Here is a 21,416-nt window from a genome sequence, read left to right as displayed (position 1 = left end):
TCCCCATTTGAAACCAAAACCAAAGAAAAATATTAGCTAGCTCGGTTCAATACACATTTTCAAAGTCACGCAAATCAAGTCTGTTTACATTATTTCTAACGCCCAACTGGCCTAAAAGGAAACTAATAAGGATACTTAAAATGTGAATTCTGGGCTATAAAATGGAACCCAGATAGGTGTTTTGTGTGTCCGTGGACAAGGCTGTTCTAACCATTGCTAAGCACGTCTATCCTCCTCCTTTTTCTTTCTGTAGCTGCAGTTTCACCAGGTGTATATTTCAGAGAATAATTCTGAACGGAGGAGATTAAATAAATAAATATAGTAGATGAATCCACTGTTTTACAACTATTACATTTCTTCTTTCCAGCTTGCTAGACATCTGAGAGACCATTCATTTTGACTTTTCTTCGCTTCATGATTCTTTAGACAACTAATTGTGGACTCACCTCCCATGGGGTTAATCTACAGGAAAATACATTAAGATCCTAATATACTGACTAACACATGCATCCATTCACTGACTTTTGCAGACCCTGTATACTCAAGCCACAATGCCAGATGGTCTAAGGGAGCCAACAAGAATCCCACAGAGTTGTGACTCACAGGGAGACTTTTCCCCATTCCTGCTCAAGTCGCATTCTTCCAGGATGTTCCCTTTCCCACAAAACTACTCACAGGGAGTACCCACCTTTATATCTTCGCAAAACATCCATCCTATACTCCCAATTTCTCATGTTTTGGGCAAGGAACACTTTAAGGGTCTCAAACCAAAGTGGGGTTCCTGGGTAGCTCAGTCAGTTAAGTGTCTGACTTTTGATTTTTACTCAGGCCCTGATCTCAGGGTGGTGAGATTATACCCTGTGTCTGCTTAAGTTTCTCTCTCCCTCTTCCTCTGCCCCCTCCTGACCAGCTCTCTCTTCTCTCTATTTCTTAAAAAAAGGGAGGGAGGGGTTCAAACCAAACTAATTGAACATAGACAAAAGCAGATAAAGCCAGAGCTGCTTTAGTTAAAAGCAAAATGAGTCAGAGTTCAGGATGCTGTCCAGAAATCCTCCCCTGACTCTCTACCCCATCCCACCAATCATACTTTGCCAGGCACCCTTGGATGGAGTTTCTACTAAGCACACTTAGAAAATTACTGGTTCCTATAGGCTTGCCTGATTGTTCACAATTGCAAGAATGGCTGCAATTATCTCCCTCCCTATCTTCATTTCTTTGTAACAGGATATTTCTGCTCTTCCCAGAGAGAAGAGAAATGAAGCTAGAAGAGTCTATTTCCCCATCCTTTGCAACTAAACTATGCTTGGGACCTGCTGTCACCAAGAGAACGTAGAGAGAACAGAACAGAAAGAAGCTACAGTGTGCATTTTCTAAACCTCAATCTCAAGAGGCCTTGCAATTTTACACTTACCTTCTAGGAAACCTGCCACCTTGTGAGAACCAGCCTACCTAATGTTCCAGATGTGAGACAATGCAGAACTGTCCCTGCTGAAGTCATCCCACACCAGCATGTCCTAGTCACCCCAGCAGCTGAACACATGCATTTGAGTGAGCCCAGCCAAGACCAGAAGAACTTATTAGCAGGTATCAGCCCAAATTGCACTCACAAACTGTGACATGTATAAAGAGCGATTGAATTGTGGCCAGCAAATTTCAGAGTAGTTTGTTACCCAGCAAAAGCTACCTGATACATCAAGTGCTTTTTAAAGGTAGAATTGCATGAATCCCTTTTAAAAGGAAAAATAGGGGCAAGGGGTTGGGTTTCTGACTCTTGATTTTGGCTCAGGTCATGATCTCCAGTCATGAGATTGAGCCCCACATTGGGCTCCACACTGGGCATGAGCCCGCTTAAGTTTTTCTCTCTCCCTTGCCCTCTGCCTCCTGCCCACCACCAGTTACTCTCACTCTCTCTCTCTCTTAAAAACAATAATAATAAGGGCACCTGGGTGACTCAATGGGTTAAAGCCTCTGCCTTCGGCTCAGGTCATGATCCCAGGGTCCTGGGATCGAGCCTCGAATTGGGGTCTCTGCTCAGCAGGGAGCCTGCTTCCCTTCCTCTCTCTCTGCCTACCTGTGATCTCTGTCAAATAAATAAATAAAATTTTTAAATAATAATAATAATAAATAATAATAATAAAAATAAAAGGAAAAATAAAATCTCTTAAGATCCATAGAATGCGTCCAAGGGCTCAATTTTGGAAACCATTGACTGAACAACCCAAATATTAATTTATGAAAATGTTTATAGTTGAACATTTTCACTATAAAAGAATGTCCTATTTTTAAGTTTAACAAAGTTTAGTTCCAGTTAGAATCAAAACAAAAATGAAAACATTAAAAAAAAAAAAACTTCTAGGGCACCTGGTTGGCTCAGTCATTAGGCATCTGCCTTCAGCTCAAGTCATGGTCCTGACCCCAGGACCATGGGGTTGAGCCCCACATGGGGCTCTCCGCTCGGTGGGAAGCCTGCTTCTCCCTCTTCCACTCTCTCTGCTTGTGTTCCCTCTCTTGCTGTCCCTTTCTCTGTCAAATAAATAAATAAAATCTTAAAAAAACAATACTTCTAGGGTTCAAAGACTCCAGAGACTCTGTCTTTAGACTCCAGTTTGAGACATTCCAGAACTATAGATTTGGAAAATCAATTTGAAAATACTGTCATTTTGTTCTCTAGTTACTTCAAGAGCAATCTTTTTTTTTTTTTTCCCCCAAGTAAGCTCTACACCCAGCATGGGGCTTGAATGCACGACCCCAACTCAAGAATCACACACCCTGCCCACTGAGCCAGCTAGACAACCCTCTTTAAGAGCAATTTTGGCCACATTATGACCTTGAATGTAAGGACATTGACATGAGCTTAATTTGTAACTGTTCGTTCCTCATCTCAAAACCTACACACTGAGAGAAAAGCATCTTCACTGTGAGCCAAGTCTAATTTCACATTTCTCTCGCCATCGTGGGCTTCAAGTGTCTTCTAAGTATGAGACGAACCCCAAGCAAACATCTCCTCTCTTCGCACAGCATGCAAAGGGGAGTGTCATTGTTTTTTTTTTAAAACAGTCTCTGGGACCACAGCTCAAAAAGCCCTTTTAGATAAGTTTCCATAACCCCTCAGCCAGAAGGAAATAAACCACACCGTTTAGATATTTTCCCCTTAAGATCTCATTAGATTTGATTTCAGTAGATTTAGATTCTATTTTTAAGAAAACAAGCTTACTTTGGCCGGCTCACTAAGTCTATGTCTTCATATACAAGAAAGGCACAAGTCTGCCAATGACCCTTGAGCTGTGACCAACTTCTCCTCCCTGACCAGAGGAGGCAGCATTTCATTTCCTTTTCAGATGGGTCTCTACAAGGAAAGCTGAATTGGAAAGGACTGGAAACTTCCAGTTTTGTGATTTGATTCTTGACTTTGTGATCCTACAGTGTGCAAAGGTGAGGTTCATTCCTGCCATTAGTGTTTTAGGAAAAACTGTGAGTACAAATATGGACAACATCCAATAGTTCCCTATAGTCGGTTAGTCTGTCCTGAGGCCCACACACCTGGTCTATGGATTTTTCTAAATCAACCTGCTGGTTCAGTGAAAGAGGAATCCACTACTACTTGACAAAATTATTTGTCCCCCTGTACTTCCAGTTGTTTGAATAAATTAGTTGATCATCCCAATTAAAGCCACCCATATAATAACTATGACTGAACGACTCTGCTAACATCTGAAAACCCTCATGGAGCTACTTGCTCCTTCACAGTTGTGACTCAGTCCCACAGTTCTTCAAGACTGTTCGGTTTACTTTTATATACGTCCACAAAGGATTTCTTTTTTAACAGTGACTTTTATAAAGTTTACAAATAAATGTATTGGACAATTTAATGATCTACTTCAGGTAAACATAGGTCACTAAATTTAAAATCCAAGATTTCATCTATTTGCACACATTTTACCTTGAGTGTTCTCATACCCAAAATACACAGAAAAGAGCCAGACATGGAGAAACTGTGATGGAAACGAGAATTCCAAAGGGAAATCTCAGCATTTGCTGAAACTCACAGTGGCCGGCACCCCATCAAGTTGTCGAGCCCCGTGATTCGACACCAAGATACCATTCAAGCCATGTTTAACTGCCTCCCGGGCATCATCACCTGGAAAGAGCAAGACAGCCATTGTATGAAAAAGGCAACTTAACAGAAGGCTTGGGTTTAGAAGGTGAAAGGTCCCAGTCAAAGGGAGCCTGAGTTCACACATCTATATCTTGCTCAGAACCTTTAGCATAGAAATACATCAGTGCTTAAGTCTAGAAGAGTAGTGACAGTTTCCTTGGCCAAAATGTTAGCACTTATAATGATCATGAGATAAAATTAATGAGATAAAATCATGAGATAAAATCTCATGAGAATCATGAGATAAAATTTTTAATAGACAGCCAATTAACATGCAGTTAAAATTAATTTATTCTCATAAGAAAGTACTCCTGCTAAGTAATTTTATTATTATTAATAAGATCATACCATTTAGCATTTAGCAAAATTATTCCTCTGCAATTTGGATAGCATAAAAGAATACATAAGTGGCAAGGACCTGAAATGTAACATGGAGGGAACAAGTCTTTTCCAAAAACATTCTTTAATACAAAGTGATATCTTCATTAATTATCTTATCTTATCTTGTCTTATTCTATAATTAAATGTATTTTGCCCAGTGAAGTATATAAAAATGTACAAAAATATACAAAAAAGAAAATTATATGCTATGTCTCTAATCATGCTTCAAAATATACCAGCTTCTGAAAATACAGTTTTAAAATAGATTAGGGGCTCCTGGGTGGCTCAGACAGTTTAGTGTCTGCCTTCAACTCGGGTCAGGATTTTAGGGTCCTGGGATCAAGTCCTGCATCGGGCTTCCGGCTTATCAGAGTCTGCTTCTCCCTCTTCCTCTGTCTCTCTCCCTCCCATTCCTTCAAATAAATAATATCTTTTAAAAAGTAAATAAAAAAATAAAACAGATTAACATTCTCTCAGATCAATTTCCAACTCATTTTTTATATTGTATATTTTAAACTCTTATGTTCAGCATGCTCCCAATAGCAAACCAGTCACTAACCAAATCAGAAAAGTAACAATGGTTCTCAAATTTAACACTCAAAAATACTTGGTATAAGGTTGAGGTGAAAATCAGATTTGGGAGATGTAACTGGCTGGATATAGAACATTGTATACGTTCATAAATTAAGCAGTGGAAATCAAGGGCATATCTAAGAATAATAATAAAAAAGACTCATAAAAGGATCTGTAATTCTGAGTATTTTAAAATTTTATGCTAAAACACCATTTTTTCCAAGTGGTGTTTTATGGAATGCTAGTTTTTGAATGTTCCCATTTAAAATATGATGCTATTGGGGCACCTGGGGGGTTCAGTGGGTTGGGCCTCTGCCTTCAGCTCAGGTCATGATCCTGGGGTCCTGGGATCGAGCCCGGCATCGGGCTTTCTGCTCAGTAGGGAGCCTGCTTCCCCCTACCTCTGCCTGCCTCTCTGCCTACTTGTGATCTCTGTCAAATAAATAAATAAATTCTTTAAAAAAACTAAAATAAAATAAAATATGATGCTATTATTATTTTTCTTCTAAAATTACAGTAGATGAAAATATTAAACTCATGTTTTAGGGACTGAATGTCTGTGACTCCCAAAGTTCATATGTTAGAACCCTAACCTTCAATGTTATAGTATCTGGAGATGGTGCCTTTGAAAATTCATTAGGGTTTGATGAAGTCATTAGAGTGGGGCTTTCATGAGGGCATTGGCGCCCTTATCAGAGAACATTAGGGAGCTTGCTGGCCACTTCCCTCCAGTCCTGTTCATACAAAGATCATACAAAGGTCATGTAAGCACACAGGGAAAAGGCGGCCTCCACAACCTAAGGGAAGAGCTCACACCAGAGACTGACCAGGCTGGAATCCTTATCTCAGACTTCTAGCCTCCAGAACTATGAGAAAATAAATGTCTGCTCTGTGAGCCACACAGACTATGGCATTTTGTTATGGCAGCTAGGGCTGACCTAGACATCACATAATTGCCTTTTGTTCTTGTTAGGGTTCACCTTTAAGGAATGTTCTGATGAGCCATAAGATACAATGAAATAGTATGAAAGGTGTTCTGCTACATGACTTGCCTGTGTTTCCCAACTAATTACTTTGTTATCTGCTCACCTCTAAGCCTGTGTTGTGTTATGCATTTTGTTATTCTCAATATATGATTGATATTCTATATTTATTTCATATTAAATATAAAATCTAATGTTTCCATGACACTGTTTTGGCTATCTGTTTGAATCCAAGCATGCAATGCAGATTGTGAGATGTCACAGGAAACTTCTGAGTCACCCAGAAGGAAAAGGCCCTCACCGAGGTTGAGAGTTGATTTTTTATTTTTCCAACCCCATTGATTGATTCATACTTTAAATTTTAATGCTGTTTCATATTTGGACCATATATGTCTTATTTCACAGTTTTATTTTCCTGAATTTCTAATTGCATTTTTCTCCTTTTTCTCTAGCTACCATGAGCCTTAAGACTATCCTCAAAATCCTACGGGGCCTGGGTGGTACAGTCTTTTGAGCAACTAACTCTTCGTTTCGGCTTGGGTTATGATCCCGATGTTTGAGATCTGTGTGAGGCTTTACACTCAGCAGAAGAGTCTATTTGAGACTCTTTCTCCCTCACTCTACCCTTCCCCGTACACTTGCATATGCTCTCTCTCTCTTTCAAATAAATAAATAAATAATTTTTTTTTTTTAAAAAGAGTATCCTCTAATTTTTCAAACTTTCCATTTATTCTATCTAACCTATTTAAATCATCTTCTTTTCCCTCTGGAGACTTCCCTCCTGAACTCTTTACCTACTTAGTCTATCCTGCTGCTTACCTACAACTCTATCAAGGTTGACTGCTGACCTTCATCCTAAGGATTGCTCCTATTCTCTGTGACTTGAATCTCTTGAAGTCTAATTTATGACTTCATTTGCTTTAAGTTCTCATTTGTGTGTGTACATTAATTCCTTTGTAAGCTCCTAAAAAGGGATCCATGTGAGGTAAACTTATGAGCACCCAAATAACTTCTTTTGTCTTTGGTGATTGGATTAGGTATAATATTCTAGGTTGAAAATCCTTTTCCTTAGAACCTTAGAGACATTGCTCCACCATCTTCTAGTTCCCATTGTTGCTGACAAGAAGACTGATGCCAGTTCAACTCCATCCTTTGTAAGTAACCTGCTTTGTTTTCCCTCTTTATACCCATTTCCCCCCCTGAAATTTCACAAGGGATGTAATAAATTATTATTTGTTTTCTGAATCTAATGCCTTAAGTTTCCAGCATTCAAACACTGTCTAACAATTTCTTCCCTGACTCTTTCCTTTATTTTTTCTATCTGAAGCCCCTATCTTTAATATTTAAAATATTAGACATTTTCAAGGGTCTTCAAGACTCTGTTTCATTTAATCATGTTTTCCATTTGTCTTGTTGTTCTTTTATATTTTGAGAAATGTCATTGACTCTCTTGTTAAATCAGTAACTTCATCTTTAATTCCAGAAATCATGTTTTTAGTCTTTGAGAACTGTTTTTTTCATACTCTGATTTTCTTTTCATGGAAGACTCTTCTTACTTAGGTATACTTTCAACTTTTCTGAGTCTATCATTTGGAATTTTTTAAAGTTATTTCCTTTTGTTTTGTTTTACCTCTTTCCTCTGGGATCAGCTTCTCTGTAGATTAATCTTGGTCTTTATGTATTAGTGTTTCAGATATGCCTTATGATGTTACATTTTCCACTTACGTTTGAGGACGAAAGATTTGGGTCACCACTTTGGCACTCTGGACTGTTTTGTAAATCACTTTCATTCTTTCCAAGCCTTTGCCTGGAGCAGAAACTCTTGGAGTTCCATGTGAGACAACACAAGGAATGTTAACTAAGGGGCTACTGGACTGTGAGCTCCTCATGTGTCAGAATTGAGAACAGCATCATTACATATTTTAAATGTTATCCATCCCTAGGCTGTCCCAGTCATCCATTCATTTCTTTAGGAAGATGGAGCTACTATGCCACATTGCCCATTGTTGTGCAGGGGATGAGGGAAGACAGGATGGTTGGCTATTGTAAGAGCTTACAAACAGAGCTCCCGTGAATCCCATGGCTTTCTTTTCCACTTCCCATCCACCATCTCTGTCACATCTGCAGACTAGATGCCCAGAGCCTCCCCACCACTCATTACAGAATCTCCCCCAGTTCCTCCAGGGCACTCTCTGAGTGTATCTGGAGGGACAGTTTTCTTTGTACTTTCCTCCTATCAGCACGTTCCCTTACATTTTGTTTCTCTCATAAATTTCTCTCATGAAGTTTCTCTGCTGTGTGTGCCCATTTTCCATTGCCTTGCTGTCATAAGACTTGTGTATTTTTGTATTTCCACACTTTAATTTCTGGGGCATCGTGGGTTTAATGAGAAGGTATGTGTATGTGTGTGTGTATATATATATATATACATATATATATATATGTGTGTGTGTGTATATATATATATATATATGGGTGTGTGTGTGTGTGTGTGTGTGTGTGTGTGTGTGTATATATTCAGTCCATCAATTGGAACAAGAAGTCCAATATATTATCATTTAAAACGTGTTTGGGAAAATGGTTCTCTAAAAACAGTTGCCTTAATGCAATGCAAAATGTATTTGGAATTGGGGAGGTTTGTTCTGGTTGTCTAATTGTGTGCATGATACCAAACATCAAGTCAAAAGTAAAAAGAAAAAGAAAAATCAAAATATATGTAGTTACAACCAATGTTTTCAGAAATTGAAAATTATCAATAAACTGATCCTATATAGTTTGAAAAAAGTTATTCGCTGCTTAAGCTTAGTAAAATCGAGTTAAAAAAACCTGGATTTGAATCTTGTATCTGAGACTTGCTTACTATGTAAGTGGCAAGTTTCTTAATTTCTTTGTGCATCAGTGTCCTAAACCATAAAAGGGGATAATAATTCACAGAAGATTGGCTTGTGGATTAAATTAGTTGACTGAGTGTTTAGAAAGAGCCTGACATGTTGAACACTCAGATAAATATTAACTGTTACTATTAATTTCATCTGATGGTGCAGAAAGTATGAACTCAGAAGATGAGTAAGTGAAGGAAATTCATTTGCTGGATGCTTTTGGCAAGTTTGTTTGAGTTTTGTCTATAACAATAAATTGTCATTTTTTTGTCAGGATTATGATTATAAAAAGCCTTCCATTTGAAGTAAGCACTACTTAAGCAACAGTTTGTTATCTCCTATCATTTCAAGTGGTTTCCCAGGTTCTTTTAGGCAGTGCTGGAAATGTAGGGGAAAATGACAGAATGGTTTGTTCAGATGATAAGATCATGAGTATCCAGAGAAGCAAAATAAGAATAATTTATGACCAGATATGAACCCCTTTCATTAGCTGCCTACGAAACCTTGTCCAAAGTTTTATGTTTTATTTTAACCCAGAGAGAAAAACAACCTAGCCTTAACAAGAGGCTGAAAATGTTTGGACTTAGCAAAAAGTTCATGAATCTTTGATATTTTTCATTAATCCTTAAAGTTTATTCCTATGACATTCCACATAAGTTAATTTGCCAGTTAATACATTAGTTGACTGAAATTACAATAGTCATTAGGGGATAGCACTGTTTGCTATCTTATTGATATATTATTTCTATTTTTAATTGAAAATACCAAAGTGAAATGTAAGTACTCAAGATTTACCCTCAAGACTTTGGAGCTTTTGACTCAGGACTCTGCTATCTCACAGGAATTTAGTAACTAAATCCTAGCTGCATGGCAGTTTTGAGCATAATCTGGAAACACTGAGTGAATATCTTTGAGCGTGTCGTGAAAAAAAACATATACAGGAAAAGAGTTAGTTATAGTTTTTGAGAAACAAAAAGCTACTATGGGAATACCACAGAATTGTTTTAAAAGTATTTTTTAAATTTTAAAACAACTCTAAAAAGCATTACGCCTTTGTTCATAAAACCATTTGTTTATTAGCATGAGTTTTGGCAAAGAATAAATCCTATCTTAAATATTCATTTGGAGTTTGTGTTGAAGTTTTCCAAGGGCAGAGTTTAACCACAGCAAGAGATGATTATACCTTGGACTTAATTTGCATTCGTTAAAATGCAATTATTAAAATGTTGGTAAGGGGGATGTTTCATTGAGCTCCTTCCAGCTACCCATGATTTCATGTTCCTGCAAACATAATCTATACCTTTCTGATCACAGGAAAATGAAAGAGGATAGATGACTCTCCACCCACCCATGTGACTTCTGGATGAAGATCTGTAAAAGAGTGAGAACCGGATTTCCCAGAATTAGCCCTGCCCCACCCATCCCCCCCTTCAAGACTGAGTTTATGCGCTACTTGATGTAGTTGTTGTCATGGAGATGATTCTTGTTTGTTAAATAAATGAAATAAATAGTTACAGAAAAACTAGACAATATAAACTGTATGTGTATAAATAAGTTATTTCCTTTCAAATGCCTAGTGCCCTATCTCTCTTTCTTTTGTTTTTGAGCTCTCTCTAATTATATAGATATAGACTCATAGTTTTCATGGAGGATTCTACTCAGTAAACATTTGGGCCATCTATTCTGTGTAAAACATTATTAAACATGTAGAAAGAAGTCATATGATCCATATGCGTGAGAACAAAAAAGTCGGTGACGGTGGAGGTAGTGATCTGAGCTGAGATGACCCCAGAAGGAAGTTCTAGAACCCAGAGTATCTTACAACATAACACATGTTGGTGAAGTCTAATTGAATAGATTTTCATCATATCCTAGAGAACAGAGTTCTAGAAAATGGTACATACTAGGAATCCTAAATTGAGAAATTGGATAAAAAATTAAATGACCTCACTCTTTTATATGTTCCTTATTTAACTTAGACAAATATGAACCGAGACCAAAACTTCATTCTTCTTTGGTGTTTTAAGCCATTTGCCCCGGGCCACCTCTATGATGAGAGTGAATTCAATACTTGAAATGGCATTAATTTTCTAATTCGATCACACCTTCTCATTTTCTTGATGTCAGCCACAGTCATCGCTTGCCTGGGCAGCAACCATTTCTTAAATGTCCCCCTGACCACAACATTGCCACCTCCATCCATTAGGCTCATTATGCAATGCTTGATTTTTCTAAAATGTTAATCTGATTAGGTTGATTCCATGATCAAGAGCCTCAGAGGTTCTCAAACCTCTTGTAGTCTACATGTTTCATAAATTTTTACTCAGAACTGCTTTATTTTGCCATTATTTCCCTCCAAGTCTTTTGACAACAAAGCAAAACTCAAGCATTATCTTTCATTCTGAAATAAAACCTTCCCTAACCCACTAAGTGTCCATACCTTATTTTAAACCCCACCCTAATGTTGCATATCTGTATGCAGCGTCTGTAACATCTTATCGTCTCCAAGTTCTTGTTTATATGTCTGTCTTCTACAAGAATGGGCTTTCCTTTTGGCTGAGGACCTCAAATTACTATCTTATTTTTAACTTTAGCACACACTAAACATGATCAATATTTACAAAATGAATGCCTGAGTGAGTGAATAACTGAATGGATGATTGAATGAATGAATGAATGAATAGGGAAGAACCTTCGTGTCAGTGTTCTTTAGTATCTACAGTTGAAGGTAGCCACGGGAAGCAGCACTAACAATCACCGATGACAATATGGATACTAGTCAAGCAAGTGAAACTGTGGTTTAAAGGTGTCTCTAACACCAAGATCCACTCTTTGAAGTATCATCCACAGAAATTTTGAACTAGAACAACGAACAACAGGGAAGAATGTAACAATATTTTGTAATAGCAAAGATTAAGACAGCTCTGGATTTAAACATATCTCCACTACCTAAAAGCTTTGCTGGGCCCATTCTTTTACTTCTATTAACTTCATTTCTGCATACTTAAGATTAAATAGATAAAACCTGCAGCATGCCTACCGCTTTATAAACAGGGGCCATGTGACTCACATATTCAAATAAAACTGATGAAATGTTTTGATTAAAAGTTGTTGACCCTGAGATAAGTTAACAGAATCTCTCATCTCAGAGCTACTTCCTTAAACAGTCACATTTAAAATAATAAGTTTTTAGAAGTTTTCTATATAATCAACTAAAAAATGTTTTCAAAGGCAAGAAAACATTTTTTTGTGGGTAAATACATTTATACTCCATTATTGAAGTCATTGGTACTTCCCCGTGGGATTTGAATACATATGAATACTGGGGAAGAAGCCAAGTTTCTTAATACCCATGACTTGATATTTGAAGATTTTTTTTTCAAATATTTTGTTTATTTGACAGAGAGAAATCACAACCAGGCAGAGAGGCAGGCAGAGAGAGAGGAGGAAGCAGGGTCCCCGGGGAGCAGAGAGCCCGATGCGGGGCTTGATCCCAGGACCCTGAGATCATGACCTGAGCTGAAGGCAGAGGCTTTAACCCAATGAGCCACCCAAGCACCCCAGATATTTGAGGATTTTAATGTCATAATCAACCATTCTTTATAGGAAGGTGATATGGGATTCCCCACCCTCAAAAATCAGTCCTAGGGGCACCTGGATGGCTCAGTTGGTTAAGCCTCTGCCTTCAGCTCAGGTCATGATCTCAGGGTCCTGGGATCCAGCCCGGCAAAGGGCTCTCTGTTCAGAGCCTGCTTCCCCATCTCTCTCTGCCTGCCTCTCTGACTACTTGTGATCTCTCTGTGTCAAATAAATAAATAAAATCTTAAAAAAAAAAAAAAAAAAGGCCGTCCTAGTCATTGATACCTGCAGGGGACAGGAGAAAAATAGAAAAGGCTCTTAAAACAGGTCTGTTGTCATAATATCATCCTTGGATTTCTTCTTGATCTGAGAGCAGCTTGTGGCAGCTTTCAGACAAAGCAATGAACTCAAGACATGTTGTCCATATCTTGCCAAGCTCTGTGATTTAGTGATGGCTCCAAGACAAGGCAGCTGCATCCCATGTTACCATGAAGGTAACTTCTTACTTCATGAAAGCCCAGCTCTTCGGTATTACCTAAGAATGAAGAACTATTTATTCACTAACATCAATAGGGAAAGTTGAGAGGTGGAATGTCTCCTTAGATTTCCATGTTCATTGTTCCTGATTATTTTCTCTTAAACATATCATGATCATGTAGCTACAAAGAATCATAAGATCAGTATGAGAAATACACAAACCTCTCAAAATGCCTTTTGCAACAATTGGGAGTGATGTCAGCCCCCTCAGCCATTTAATATCCTCCCAGCTGATAGATGGGTCTATTGATTTAGTGACATATGTAGCGAGTCCACTGCTTTCTCCAAAATTTTCCTTAGGAGAAAATGCTAAATCACTGGTTTCAAAATTTTTCATTCTGAAATAAAGAGATACATAAAATGAGAAAATTCTCAAAGTTAGAGATAATTTTACAAGGACTCATTCAAAGAAAAATGACACATCACCCTTTTCAAATCAATTAGATGTTCCTCAACCATTTATAGATTGGTTGCATTCTTATTTCCCATGTTCTCATGTAAGATTCCAGGCTAATTGTGATAATCAAGTGGACTTAGTTGGTCACTTAAAGTTTATTATATGTCTTAAGCTATGTTTATATAGAATAAATCAGTTTCAGGGAAAAACATATGGACAAATTCCAACATCTCTACCTTTTTAAGCCAATCTAAGAATATAGACAATAGATTTGATGCTATTTCAAGCCAGGAATGCATATTCATTATAACAACAGGTATTTGCATGGTACATTACAATTTACAAAGGACTTTCATAAACCAATATTATCACAATTTTTAAGAAAACTTTCAGAAAATAAACTTGATACTTTATGATTCCCACTTTATACAGAAAATAAAAACAGAAGTGCAGAGCAAGGTGTCCCTACATGAGAAACCAGCGTTTGAGCTCCAACCTGGATCTCTGGACTCTTAATTCCATTCACTCTGGCTCAGATCTCATCTGCACCTTGGTGATTGCTTTGGACTTCAGGAAACTTTCCAACGTCCTTACACAAAATTCTAGAGGAGATTGGACCGCGGTCACATCAATTAATACCTTCAGTCTGCTGTGACTATAGACTCTCCTGCCCTCCTATTATGGTGGTTGTGGGCACAGGCAGAAGTGGGAAGTGTTTCCCAGGGATGAGTTGTCAGCTCTTGCTTTTCCCTCCTCCATTTAGGTTGTTTTCTCTGAGGCTATCTGCCGGCTGACTCAAACTTCCCAGTCTTTCAGACAATCCTGACCAGGGCTTGAGCTATCCGATTACTAAGATCTTCGTCTCTTTGCCTGTGATATGACTGTCGATTTATGTACCAACTTGATTGGGCTAAAGGATGCCTAGATAGCCAGTAAAACATTATTTCTGAGTGTGTCTGTGAAGATATTTCTGGATGAGATTAAATTGGTAGACTGAGTAAAGATGATAGTCCTCATTTTTGTGGGTGGGCTTCATCCAATCTACTCAGATCCTAAATACAAGAAGAAAAAGTGGAGGAAGGACAAATTTGTTCCCTGTGCTTAAGTTGGGGCGTGCATCATCTCCTGACCTTGGACATTGAACCTACTGGTTGTTAAGCCTTCAGATTTAGACCAGGACTTACACTATCATCCCCTGGTTCTTGCCTTCAGACTTAGACTGGGACTTATACCATTGGTTCCCATGGTTCTCAGACCTTAGGGTTTAGACTGGACCTACACCACTATTTTCCTGGAACTCTAGCTTATAGACAGCATATTGTGGGACTTCTTAGACTCCATAATTGCAGGAGCCAATCTCTCAAAATATGTGTGTGTGTGTGTGTGTGTGTGTGTGTGTGTGTGTATACCCTACTGTTTCTGTTTCTCTGGAGAATCTATAATATGTGACTTTCTCCTGCTCCTGGAACCTGCATAACCCCCCGCACAACAGACTTGAAGTGTCAAGGATGTTGGCGTATAAATACCCCAGCTCCTTCATCCCAAAGAGGGCTAACTCTGAGACAGGCTGTACATCATCTCCAGGATTTCCCATCAGGATTAAGGTTCAGTTGCCTGCAACTGGACCTGTCTTGGTAACAAGCTTATTGTTTGCTGCCTTCCTTCTTTGCGCCACTTTCCCACTTCTCTACCAGTATTGCCTTCATCTTCCAAAGGAACTACTTGCATTTAAATCACTGGTTCATAATTTCCACGTAGGGGAACCCAAACTGAGACACAGCTGCACTGAGTTGCTGCCTTTCCCTCTGTCTAATTTTGTTGACCCAACTTAGACCACGATTTCTAAGACTCTACTACTGGCTCATTCTGCATCTGAAATCTTTTCTCTTGGCTTAGTATCCTGATATCCTGACTAGATTTTGGCAGTTCCTTGAACTAGGGACAAAGTTTTTTTTCTGCTTGCACCTCAGATCTCTAACTGAATGGATGGCCATCTAGATACACAATGGCATCACTCTTGTGACTTAGCTGCTTAGAGACCCAAATCCAATTGCAAACTCCATTTCTCTGAAAGGCTGTCTTTGAATGATGACAGTGACCTGGATTCACCTCGCTTTTCTGCACATTATAAATTACCCTGCTAGCCAATCCCCAATTTGGGTAAAAGTACAGCTGTATATTAATCTCTGGCTTAGTCATAGCTCTTTCTTTGCTTCTACTAGCTCTGTCTTTGAACATATAAAGGATCTTGGAGCAATGACTATAACAATTTTTATATAAACCCAGAAGTACATAGGCACACTATTTTTAATTTTTAAAAGACTTATTTTAATACAAACTAGGTGTAATGTTTTTAGCGTACTTTCAGCTGGAATAGCTGGTTGTGTGCCTCAAGTGGCATATATTACCATAAGGGCATGAAAATTCACTTCCCACCAAATTCTACTCAAGCCATTGGCAAAGTTTTCTCAATAAGGATTGAACAGCTTGTCCTGTAATTTCATTGACTTGTGTGGCCATTAAAGATAATTCTAAGAAAATTCTAACTTCATGAAAGTCATACTGGTCCCCACCCACTTATGGAGCTCTGGTTTGGATTTTAGCTGAAATATCTGGGCATTTCTTTTTATCAACCCATTTAGGGTTGTACATTTTATCACAGCCTTTGGTATTCTGTGGTTGTCGTAATTTGAATTACGGTACACTTTTGGTCAATAAACATATCCTTATTATGAAGACCTATTCTATTACCTAGAAATGGTATTAAGTGACATTAAATTCCAAACTTTTAAATAATATTGTTAATAAGAAAAATGTTCGGTCTGTCTATCCCATAGCAAGACTGGTGGCAGAGGGAAGAAAAACATCTGTATGTGTATATACTCTGCATGGCACCCCACCCCATCCCAAACAAGCTACAGTGTTTCAGCAGGGGCGGGGTAGAGGGGCAAAATGGATAGGAAAAAACAGAAACATGGATAAAATTATATAAATAACTGTTGTTATTCTTGGATGGTGAAATGCAGATCAACACTTGAATGAATGTTGCCTTACAGAAATTTCAGTGCACAATGAAGCCTTGTTGTTACTCTAAAACGTCGTTCAAAGCCAGAAACCAAGAGAAAGTTTTCAGATATCTTGACAGAGACCCATGATGGAGTGTTTTACCAGGGCTTCTGAAGGAAACCTCCATGAATATTATTTTTATGCGAATTATGACACCTACACAAGAAACACGTAAAGTAGCTGTTGATAACCGAAGTATTCCATTTCTTGAGGAAGGAAAAGAGCAACATCAAAATAATAACACAATGACTTGGGACTTAATGCTCCAAATCCTGAGCTGTTTAATGACCCAAAGGCAAGGAAAAGAACTGGCTTTGTAAGGGACTCATTGTGCCCGGAATGGCTCCCAAATATACTTTTTAATCTATATAGAAATTATTTTAACTTTTAGTCAAGTTAGCCTCGTAAGAATAGTAACAACTACTAAAGAAAGTGAAACATCACTGAATAACCAATAGTAACTCTAATGATAATGAATATTATCGATAAATATATATTATTTGCTCTAAGTATGAATGAGAAGACATTAAAGACAAAGCTATGTATCTCCATAATGGGAAACGAAATATAAAATATTAACCAGTAGAGCCCATGACATCAACACAATATGAGAGAGAGATTCATAATATGTATAGAAATTGGTGCATGGGCCACTAGTCTTTAATGCTGATTAGAAAACACTTATATTGAGCACATAGCCCTGCTAATTTCTTCCTCAATGTGCTGGACTGTTAGAAGAAATGGTCAGGGAATGGATTTTAAGTTTGAGCTCAAAATCTTGTTTAATGTTTTAGCAGTCATGTTTTATTGGGTAAATTTCACATGATCTGGTACATTTTTATCGATTGGTTCAACATCACTTCTTGAACACCTACTATGTGCCAGTGTTTTGGATTTTTAGGATATACCGGTAGGCAAAACAATAAAAAATAACCTGGCCACTTAGGGATGACATTCTAGCAGGGGGAGACACAAAATAAACAATAAATATAAATAACTTATGGAACATGGTAGGACGTAAGGGTTATATAAAATAAAGAAAAAATGTAGAGCAGAACAGGAGGATGTGAGCTGGTAGAGGCTGAACTTGAAAGTTTAAATATCATAATCAGACCAGCCCTCACTGAGAAGCTACCTTGTAGAGGAAATTAGTGGAACATTGTGACTTTATTTGTTTCCTGTTCCCGCTATAACAAATGACCACAACCTTTAAAATGACACAGATGAGGGCTTTAAAATGACACGGATTTATTATACTACAGTTCTGGAGGTAAAAAGTACGAAATGTATCTCCCTGGACTAAACTCAAGGTGTTGAAACTCTGTTTTCCTTCCACAGGCTCTAGGGAAAAATCCATTTCCTTGCTTTTTCCAGCTTGTAAAGACCTACATGCCCTGACTCCTGATGATATCCCTCCAACTTCTGCTTCCATCATCATATCTCCTCTGGCTCTTGACACTCCTGCTTCCTTTGTCTAAGGACACTTTTAATTACATTAAGCCTACTGGGATAATCCAGGACAATCTTCCCATCTCAAGGCCCTTAACTTAATCACACGCAAAAGCCAATTTTGCCATGTAAAATAATATATTCATAGGTTCCAGGGATGAGGTCCTAAATGTCTTTGGGAGGTCACTATTTTGTTTAACACAGTTATATTGTGAATGTTTTCCTAAACCAAACAATTTAGAGGCTGTTGGCCCATGTACCCATTTCTCCTTCACAAAACTTTCTCTCCCCGCAGCCCCTGCCCAGGGTCCCCACACATATTGTATCTCTATTCTGATCTCTACCACTCATTTTTATATTGGTTTCCCATTAGAAAGACACATAGATCCATCCTTGATGTCAAAGCATAAAGGAAGGGAGGAAGTCAGTTGTGCATGGATTGGAGGAAAGACATAAAAGGCAGAGGGAGGAGTCAGTTCTGAGGCTCTCAGGCACCAGCAAGCCTGGCGTGTTGAAAGGACAACAGGGCAGCCCATGCAGCTGGGAAGAATGGATGGAAGTGAGGGTGCCAGGTGGAAAGGGCAGAGAGGTAATGGGGTCCTACTCATGGAAAGCCCCACAGGCCACTTTTATCACTAGAACCCTGGGAAGACAATGTCCATCCTACCTTTTTCTGCATGATCTGTTCTGGCTGTCGTGATTAATGAATCATTTCGGGGCTTATAGTGCTATAGGCAGGCTGATCACCGAAAGGGCAGGTGTCATGATTTACCTTGACCTTAGTCAATGACTGGAAATGTCTTTTTTTCCCTTTCAGCTGCCCTGGTGCTCCACGAAAGACCCAAGTCTTTACCCAGGGTAAATGAACCATCTCCCTGGGGTAGATGGAGAGGAAAAAGGCCCTTGCCTCAAAGTCTGAGGAAATCAGTCTACGGAACAAGCGTCATTCCTTGCTTCTTGCAAGAGCAGATGAGAATTCCCCTTACTCCCGCTCAGTTGCAGGAACCTCTGTGCGGTTCATAATGCACACATACATGTGTTTTGCATATAGACCAAGCAGACACTACCGAACTCCTGAACTCTGGCTGGTCCCGGATGCCGAGAGTCGAGACCCTCCCCCACTTCCCCCCCTCCCCCGCCCCCCTCCTTCCAGGCAGAGGAAGTAGCTAGGGCTGGCTGGAAGGAGCCACTGCTTCACAGACTCATTCTTCTCTGGATTTCCTGCCTCTCCCGCCTGCCAAACCTCACTTCTGAAAAGCCCGGCTTCACCTTCTATGAGTCAGGTCAGTTGCAGAAAAAAACCTGATTTCATATCAGGCTGTAATGCATGAGCTTTTTGGTTGTATGCGGCCTCAAACGGAAGCCTGGGTCTCCCATTAGTGCTCTCTGCCTTCGGCTGCTGAATATGGGCTGCTGAGGAGGGGACCAGAGGGCACTGGCCTGCCCTGAAGCCCACAAGGACAAACAAGGCCACTGTGCACTCCAGGGGCCCGGGGCACCAGGCCGTGGGGTGTTTCCTGTGTTCCCCGTAACCTAGATGTGTTGCTCATTATTTGATCATCTTCAGATGGGAGATGTGACAAGCTGGGGAGTCATGGCCACTCCTGAGCACATCAACAGCTGAAAAGGGCCTTTGTCTCATGGTCCTTCTCGTCATCTGGGCTGGAGCCCAGAAACAAAGGAAAAGGGGGGGAAAAGCAGACCAACCTTCCAGCTCTTGACTGAGTGACTTGGCACCGGAGAAGCAAGTGATATGAGCCAGAATTCATTAACAACCGTGTCATCTCCCCTGTCGGAGTAGATACCACCGTGAAACACGTTTTGGTATCCAGAATAAGAAAGTGCTTTTTAAGCCGCAAAAAACCCTACTATACTCTTTGTTATTGTTGTTGTCAGTAGTCGTAGTAGTGAGAGGAGGAGGAAAAGGAATAGCAAATTCTCTTTCAAATGTCCAAAGGGGAAATCATGAGGAATGTTTCCTGTCAGAAGTGTGAATAGTGAGAAACTAATTATTTTAGAAAGTTTAATAAATAAGTTACCAAAATAGAGAAATAAGGTGAATACAGAGTTCATATTAGGGAAATTTGAAGCCATCTAGTTCTGGTGAATTTGGCAAGAAGTAGGAATATGTCAGGACTTTTGTTTATGTTTCTCTTCTCTGAGAAAGACGGGGGTGTTTGGGTAACCCAGTGTCTGGGATACATGGAACGGGGTGATTGACAGTTCTGTCAAGGAGAGTGCTTTCTCTTTTGTCATTGGGTTACTGAAGGTACCACATAAACAAATAATATCCGAAACCCACCTGGAAGGATCCCAGAGATAGCCTCACAGGGGCTAATTTACATATGGCTCAATGGCAAGATTTTATGCACAATAGTTTATACTCAAATAGGTGTATACACCACAGAGCATATAGTTGATGTATGACACTCAGATAAGACTGTATATGGACTTATGCGGTGGTTGAAATATATGTCATTCTATAGTATATGTGGAATTCCTACCTTCTAACAACCTTCTTTCCCTTCTATGGAATGCTGATTTGATTTTGAAATCTTTTGGACTTGGATCTTTTTTATATATATACAGAGTAAGCAATGGCCCTTTGTAAAATGAGGTCCAGGATCCAAGGAAGGCATCCTTTATCATTTAACACACTCTGATGGATGCTTTGAAATCCCATCATCAGAATGTCCTTCATTAAAACTAAGACCTTGACTCTTATTCAAATAGTTTTATCCCTGAAAGCTATTAGTCAAATTCTGATATGAAAAAAACTCAAGAGCAGATTTTGAGTGGAACTGGGGGAAAACAAAAACAAAGATGAAAAAAATAGGGAAGTTGGGGTCTCTCTCAGTAAACTCCATGAATTCCTAGTTTTGACACAAGATAATTCTAGTCCTAAAATATTACAGGGAAAAGGACAATTCCTTGTTAATGTACAGGCTGAATGACCTGACAAAACCATCATAGTTCCATTTTGCATTACTAGATACACCAAGATAAGTGAGTGAATGAGTGAATGAATGAATTCTGACCCATGGATGAACCACGGCAAAAGCAGAATATTGCTGAAAGAAGTAGGAGATAGGGAATCAAACGTGTGGCTTTTTTTGTCTCCATTCTTTTAGTTTTTTAAATCTTCCTAGACATAGTTGTTCCAAATACAATCAAAAATAAAACTAACAGATAACTCTTTGATTTCAACAGGCAAAGAAATGCACTTACCTCTAGAACCCAGAGCCTGTCATTCCTCAACAAGATCCCTGCCAAACATACTTCCGGACCAATGTTTTACAAAGATCTAATTCCCCAAGGGACCCATGAGGAAACTGGGGGGAAATCCCTTTGGAGCTGGCACATGACAAGAGGGAAGAGAAATAGAAGACCAGCTCAGGGGCCCAGATGATCAGAGA

The 21,416-nt window shown here is 39.0% G+C and overlaps 1 protein-coding gene across 1 annotated transcript in view; it reads right to left on the bottom strand.

Annotated features, from left to right (window-relative positions):
- Positions 1-21,416, bottom strand: part of HAO1 (hydroxyacid oxidase 1) — a 50,181-nt gene that overhangs the window by 4,923 nt on the left and 23,842 nt on the right. Inside the window, exons 4-5 of the mRNA XM_045981653.1 lie at positions 13,251-13,426; positions 4,047-4,138 (exon numbers count right to left, since the gene is read on the bottom strand). Of these exons, the coding sequence (XP_045837609.1) occupies positions 4,047-4,138; positions 13,251-13,426 (268 nt within the window). The remainder of the gene's footprint in view (positions 1-4,046; positions 4,139-13,250; positions 13,427-21,416) is intronic.

Source organism: Meles meles, chromosome 16, assembly GCF_922984935.1.
Source record: "Meles meles chromosome 16, mMelMel3.1 paternal haplotype, whole genome shotgun sequence".
In the NCBI taxonomy this organism is placed as follows: domain Eukaryota; kingdom Metazoa; phylum Chordata; class Mammalia; order Carnivora; family Mustelidae; genus Meles; species Meles meles.
This window is presented reverse-complemented; position numbering and strand designations above follow the sequence as displayed.